The sequence below is a fragment of the Lepeophtheirus salmonis genome, unplaced genomic scaffold (assembly GCF_016086655.4).
Source record: "Lepeophtheirus salmonis unplaced genomic scaffold, UVic_Lsal_1.4 unplaced_contig_451_pilon, whole genome shotgun sequence".
NCBI lineage: Eukaryota > Metazoa > Arthropoda > Copepoda > Siphonostomatoida > Caligidae > Lepeophtheirus > Lepeophtheirus salmonis.
The window spans coordinates 1-7,383 of record NW_027294375.1 but is presented as its reverse complement, the minus strand read 5'-3'; the positions used below and the strand labels follow the sequence as shown (position 1 = coordinate 7,383).

At 30.2% G+C, this 7,383-nt stretch overlaps 1 protein-coding gene across 1 annotated transcript; it reads right to left on the bottom strand.

Moving 5' to 3' along the window:
* Positions 1-607: 607 nt before the first annotated feature.
* LOC121131333 (protein timeless) lies at positions 608-7,183 on the bottom strand. The gene is made up of 13 exons (XM_071893925.1): positions 7,050-7,183; positions 5,544-5,797; positions 4,882-5,059; positions 4,562-4,813; positions 4,304-4,503; positions 3,318-3,388; positions 3,076-3,257; positions 2,876-3,002; positions 2,585-2,802; positions 2,110-2,520; positions 1,152-2,038; positions 825-1,080; positions 608-761 (listed from the first exon to the last, which is right to left on the bottom strand). Exons 7-13 carry the CDS (start codon positions 3,210-3,212, stop codon positions 716-718), a joined length of 2,082 nt encoding a protein of 693 aa, XP_071750026.1. The 5' UTR covers positions 3,213-3,257; positions 3,318-3,388; positions 4,304-4,503; positions 4,562-4,813; positions 4,882-5,059; positions 5,544-5,797; positions 7,050-7,183; the 3' UTR covers positions 608-715.
* Positions 7,184-7,383: the final 200 nt, after the last annotated feature.

Below are 7,383 nucleotides of genomic sequence, written 5' to 3'. Positions count from 1 at the left end.
ATATAGAAGAAGCCATACAAAAAAAAATATAATTAGAACGTCGAATGAAACTGTTTTAGTTCATAATCAACGACATTTAAGATTGGTGAGAAGATTTGAAGAATTATTTGTATAAGTATTATTACTGTATTGTATTAAATTATATTTAATCATTATCTTATCCCACCAAAGAAGATGTTTAGTAATTATTTCTATGTATTTTATATAAATGAGGTATATTTATGTAATGCAAAAGTGACTATTGTCGTGTCGTTCCCGAACGATTTGTTCTTGTGAACGACTCGTTTGAGTAAAAGCTCTGATTTATTCGTTTATACCGCGAGTTCCTTAGTATAGAATACATCATTCAACATCAATCAAATACCCACTTGAGTTTTTTGTTAAGTTATAATGAAATATGAATATATTTAAGTATCCCAGTGTAGTTCATTAGCATGATATTTAGAGCGCACTATAATTTGTGAAAACGCTCGCCTTTCAAGCCCCCAACTCAATAACTGAATTACTTTAACCAAAATAACTGAATCATGGATAGAACTAATCATAAGAAGTACGAATCTTTAAAAGAACAAATTATCAAAAGAACTGATTCACTAAAAGATCAAGATTATTGACAAATAAGAATTAGTGTATTTGATTTTTACATAGCTTTGTATACATTAACTTTATATTATGAATAAACTACAAAAATAAAAAACAATATCAATAAATTAATTTATAGAGCACCTTCGTTCCATAATGTTATATTTTGAAGTTTGGGCCTAGAAATAGAAAGAATAAGAAATTGTAAATACCCAGGAAGATTTAAGCGAAAATAATATTACTTTGCAAAATTTGCAATTTGTTTGCTGGCGCGTGTAAACTTCGTCCCTAAGCTTAAATCATCACCAGAAGCAAGTTTTTTATAAATATCTTGTAGATGATCAATTGACCATTCGAATGGTATCCTAGGGAAACGTCTATATCTTTCTGCAGGTAAATAGATCCCAATTTTCTTCAGAAGTATTAAGAAATAAATTTTTTTGAGTCCAGATTCTTCTTTTAGACTCCAAGGAACCATGGGAATGCCCTCATTCCAAACTGAACAGATAAAAAATATTTATGAAAAACCTCCATTTTATCATCAATTAAGGTCATGATTGAATACTTACATACTGAGTAGTAAGCAATGGGCTCTAAAACTCCTTCTTTCCATTCGACCGAACTTTTGGATTTTGCATGAGTTTTGACAAGTATAGCATGTAAAATCTGTTCTTGAAGCCAATGGATAAGATATTCTTTCCCCTGACTCAATAATAAATCCTTGATGCCTTCAATTTCTTCCACATACACTTTTTCTGAGGATGATGGAAAAGAAAGCTGCATGTTTTCATCCGCAATATGTAAATTATCTTGGCCACTCTCTGACTCCCCTCTTTGTGAGCCAAGCTCAGAAATCATAGACCTTGTTGCGTCGCTTGATGTATTGTTTTTCGTCAAAGTGGGCTTTACTATAGCTAATTTGATATATTGAGCATGAGTTATAATTCCATAGGACAACAATCCTTGAAGAACAGACTCTCGTGTCAATATTTCGTTTTCTGCCTCTTTGTACAAATCAATTATGGATCCAACAGGATCCTGGCTATTTTTACATTCTGAATAATACCATTGAAGGTTATTTATTTTTTTGTTATTTCTTAAAGGTATAAGTTGTAGTTGGTCATTTGCTTTGAAATACTGACTGCTTTGATCTTCTTCTATTACATTTTCTACAAAACGAGGAGGTACGTTGATTGGATCCCCATGTATGGTATTCATTAACCTTTGCACCACATAATCAATCAAATCGGACCACCTATCCCCGACAAAGAGATCATTTTCCAATAGATTGGAGAATGTATTTAGAATTTCAGGTATCAAAAGAGCTTCATGTGCATTTAAATCAACGGAAACATGGTGTATCATCGTAAAAATAGCTTCGTTTAATGATACTGTATTGCTTTCAAATGTTTCTAGGCAATAACCATATTTTCTCATGACCTCTACCGTAGCAAATCTGTCATTTAAAAACATGACTTAATAGTTTTAAATTACATACTATATTCATATATAAGTAGCTATACTCACTGTTCCAAGTGTTCCTTTATAAATTTGTCAGATGAATTAACTTTTTCAAATAATAAAAGTAGCTTATGGTTGCACATGACGACGTCATTGATGAAGCACCTTGTTTGATAAGATAAATTGAATTTCCAAATCAATAGAAGATGAAATTGTCTCAAATTGCTCATTTCCATAAGTAACAAAATGATTCTATGTATTTTAAGACGCGTTTCAGAGTCCTTTGTATTATTATCCATCCAATTAATGGTTATTAAAATCTGCTTTATTGCAGAAACAACCAAGTGAAGACGACGCCCTTGCGTTTTGACCACAGTATCATTATACAAATGTGGTTTTGATTCAATCTCAAGATTTTCAAATGTTTGTAAACCTTCAAATACAATATAGGACATGATCTCTGGAGAAAACACTGGTCTAAAATGGAATGTAAATAGTGCCAAGTTATCAATCTTAAAAGGCCATTGAAAAAAGTACATACTCAATCTCTGGTAATTTTACTTCCAAATCTTCTACAAAGCTCATAAAGAAGGTTATTAACCATAGGAAACGAGAATGTGTGTTTGTAAATGTGGAGGACGGTTTTTGAGACATTAATTTTAATCTTAAATTTTGAATGAGATTTCCATAGCCTCGCAGAATGAAAGAAATAGTAAACTCTGTTAAAAGTATTGAGACATCTTCTTCATCAACCATTGACTAAAAACAAACAAAATAATTTGTGCAACTTATTAAAAAATAATCAAAGAGGGTTCAATTAATATTGACTAACCTGTTCTCTGCGTTTCTTCATTGAATTATACATTATTTTCAAGATCTTTTTCCTTCGAATTTCCCGCTTTTCTGAAGCTGATACATGAGGCCCAACAGTTTTCCTTTTATGTCGAGGTACACTTGCACTAGAAAATATTTTGTTAACTACGAATCATTCAGCCTACATATTTTGAGAAAGAAAGATGAATTTCATTATACCTCTGATCATTGTCATCGGATGATGACCCAGCTGAGACTTCAAGATCTATTTTAGAATCCCCGGGGGGAGCTGATATCGAATAACTAAATATTTCTCTCACAGTCTTTTCTAATTGGGGGCTGGATGCTTCACTCATTGATGTTGAAGGTTTCCAATGACCACATATTTTTTTACTTGGAGGCTATAAATATTGAAAATTTTGTTGATTTGTTAACTTATGAAAATATGAGTAACCACTTACTTCTTTTGAGTCCGAGTCAGAGGACTGACAAGCAATGGCGTCATCATTGTACTTCTTTAGGCTCTTCGCATCTAATGTTGAATAAATACAATTAAGATAATTCATATAACTTATATGTTAGGAGCAGGGTCGGTTTTACAGTTAACGGAGCTTGGGGCAAAGATACATTTGCGGGGTTCATTTCTTTTCTTCCATTTTGAAAATTTTATTTCGAATTTTTTTTTGTTTATCTATATTAAAAAAGTAAAGTATGAAATTATCTATGCTGAACATAAGTTATTTTGAGTGTCGATACTTGATCTATGAAATAGCGATACAATCGAGCGTGCGCGTCATATAAAAAAACAGTGTTTGTATGGAATTGTATAAAAATGACATGATAAAATGAATGAAACTTTGATCAACTCATATTAAAAAAAAAAAAACTAGTTTATTTTAAAAAATAAATGTGACTTTATATGAGATTTTGCAACGAGCTAATATACTCCCAGGCGCATCACGTTATACTAATTTTTTTCCCAAACTGTTATTATTATTTTTGAGGAGATACCAATTAAGTATTGTGTAAAACGGAAAGTAGTATCAAAGGTGTCGTCCAAATAAAGAAATTTAGGATTTTTACTAATTATTTTTTTTTGCTAGGATAAAGAAATTTTACACGAAAATAGGAGTCAATTTTTATTTTATTTATTGCTTTAAAAAAAAAGTTCATCAGGGCAAATTATCCAGCAGAGTAAAAAAAATATTTTTTGTGGGAAATTTTTTGTGAATTTAATAAATGTTCTTTCTTTTTTTTTTTCAACAAATGCCATATTTGAAATGTTTTAGAACTTTAGAATTTTAATTTTCTATTACTTTTTCTTACATATTTTATTCTAAATGACATTTTGTAGGATAATAAATTTCCTTTAAAAAAATACCCTTTCATTTTTCATTAGTGTGCAGAAAGCCCCTAAAACCGGCAATGGTAAGGATATAGTAATTACTTCCGTCTTCCTCTTCCGTATTACTGTCTGAAGAGTCCTCGTTCACAAAGGTATCTTCTTGTGTAAAAGACGAATTACTCTCTGAGCTGTCATCCTCATACCAATCAGGATTTTCCAACAACTTTTTAAGATTACTTTCAAGTTGACTCACACTTTGATCCTTGAATATCAGAGAAATGACCTCCAAAATTTGAGCACTCCTGTTACAAAAAAATAAAAATATGGTTCATACTGAATACTAAATCTTTGAATGACTACCATTGATTTGAGTCGGTGTCTTTTTCAATAGCCAATAGAATGAACTTATCTAGACCCGCAGCGAAAAAGTTCCAAATTATTTGATTCTGACGTTGAGTTCGGGAGGATGAAACTGTTATTATGGAATGTGATTGAGATGAAACGGATTGATCAAATATAGTATTTGAAGGCTCTGGTATGTTCAAAATATTAATAATTAATCGAAATATATATTCTACTATATTTGACTCATTTGTGGCTGTATGACAAATCCTATACATAAAATTAGAACCATGTATATGAGTACCATCAAAGTTATAATTGATGTATAAAAGACGTACCTCGTTTAGAATATAATGAGCAGGGGGTATTATTTTGCACAGTAAAGGACTGTTCGTAAACTTATTTTTCACTTCATCCAAAAAGTTTATCAATTCATGGCAATATTGATTAGATTCGTTGGAATTATTGAAGACATCAACGTAGTCCTCAATTGGCATTGTGAGCTCAGATAATACTCTATCAATTGGAAAAATATTATGTAAAAATATGAGCTTGTAAATATATCAAGTGATTCTAACCTCGATTTTAATGACTTTTTAAAACATATTTTACTCAGACTAAAGTAAACATTTCAAAAATTCAAATTTGTTTTTTTAATTCTTTAAATCTACTTGATTTAAATTAAGGACACGAGCAACGCGCTCGGTATAAATTAATCTCTTGAACTCAATGAGCTGGACGGTTTGCATATTGACTTCATGTAATATAATATATATATATATATATGTATTGATATATTCGCAAAAACTTTAAACTTTAAAGAAGGAACAGTAAATATATGCTATCCTGTAATATAAATATGGGGATATTTTTAGTATAGTTTGCAAATGTACATGAATTTTATTATGCTAAAAAAAAGTGGTGGATTTAGTATATGAAATCAAATGAAATTTCAATTTCTTGTTTTCATAATAGTCAAAAAAATGTTAACCCTACTCACTTTATCATAGCCTCATAAACAAATAAATTATCTTCAACATGTGAATGGATGACGGGAATGATATCTGTATCCATAGAGTTTCTAAACATGATCATTTGTCTAGTTTTTTTACTTGACTCAGAGTCACAAAGTTTCCAACATATGTTTCCTAATTTTTCTTGTGCATCATCTGACAAATGATATTTGTCTCCAATAAAGGAGCCCAACTCCAGGACTTCCATATCGCTGGAAGGAGAAATAGCTGCCCATTCCATCTGAAATAGATATAAACATTTATCATTCACTTTGAACATAAATAATATAGGAAAAGCTCGAACAGTATTGACAACTTTTTTTTACATGACAGCTTAAAATATTGTGATTGGTGATGGCGACCTAGGTCGATTTTCACAGGATGGTAATATGTAGTGAGTGCTATGTCGTTCCTCATACATCTCAGTTCTAAAAAATATCCCTGTATATACATATTTTTTAAACTGGAGTCTTGAATGTATTATTTTTGGTTTTCATAGGGTTATAAAATATTTTCTAGATTATAGATGTTATTTTATTGAAGACCTATACTTGTTCTAAAAACGTAATCTCCATATAGCTATATCAAGTTACTTCACTTTGTTCCTTGACTTGTCTCCAAATCATTCCAAACATCAAAGATTTATCCATAAAAGGTTTCATCACATCAAAAATCAGGTTGTGTGATTTCAATCCCTCCTAATTACTTCCCAGCCTAAATATACTTAATTTCGGAACAACTTGTAATGTAATCTTATTATTCATTAAAAAATCCGGCAAAAAATTGACAATTAAACTGAAATAATCAATTATAATTTGACCTTTATTTTTTTACTGGAAATCTTTGAAGTTGTACTATAAGATTTATTATTTACTTTTAGCGAGAGGAAAAATTAACTTCCAAATAAAATCCTTCTTTTTATTAAATTTTGTATGATTAGACACATATGGTAGGAACAGTATTCAAGATAACTTTATTAAATAATTTAGTTTGAATGTTGCAATGTTTTTCATCACTTGTTTTTACATGTAACTTTCATCTATATAGTTATTTAACGTCGAAATATGCCTTTGAATCGTAATTATACTCTAAAAACTTGATTCAAATAAAACAGTTTTTAAAGAGCAGTCCGATTGCAGTTGAAGGTTTTAATATGGTATTTTTCGGGTTTTTACAGCTTTAATAACAAAAATATAGGCGGTTAGATAGTAACATATGCATCTATAAGATGAGTTGCAAGAGAACTACAATTCAGAATGGAAAAGTTCTTTTAGGCGATTTTTGATCAAAGTCGTCATGAAAAAGAGTTCAAAGCTGGATTGAGTTACAGATCTGAAATTTTATTTTTAAATTTCTTAATAATAGGTTATTTCATGTATTAAATGTTATTCCAATCGGATGGAGAGAAAAATGTATGTTTTCTAGGGAAAAACTATTGTGTATTCCATACTTATGTATTTCAAAATAAAGCAGTCGATATCTTAAAAACTCACCTTTGATTTAATTGTTTTACAACGATTTGGTGAGACAAGTACTTAGGATGATCCAATGAGAACTAATTCTTTATGTAGAGGCAATGTATATTTTATATAACAATCAAACGCTTTGGCTGTCGAAAGAATACTACGTTTCATAATAAAAAGGTTTTACTTATCACATTTGAAGAGAGTGTGTGAGTCTTCTCTTATGGTTTGTAATATGGTAGACCTCGGCTTTTCTATTGTTGCTTTCTAACTTATTTTTCTTTTCAGACGGGAGAATTCAAAAATTATTTGTCCGAATCCTCCTTTGATAGTTAATTTTATAAATATTTTCATTTGTTTCGAA

Excerpts from the sequence above, each read along its gene's own strand:
- LOC121131333 (XM_071893925.1), bottom strand. The coding sequence starts at position 3,212 with ATGAGTGAAGCATCCAGCCCCCAATTAGAAAAGACTGTGAGAGAAATA. Across the intron at positions 2,803-2,875 it reads TGAAGAAACGCAGAGAACAG|TCAATGGTTGATGAAGAAGA; the intron begins GTTAGTCAATAT and ends GTTTGTTTTTAG. Across the intron at positions 1,081-1,151 it reads CATTGCTTACTACTCAGTAT|TTTGGAATGAGGGCATTCCC; the intron begins GTAAGTATTCAA and ends TTATCTGTTCAG.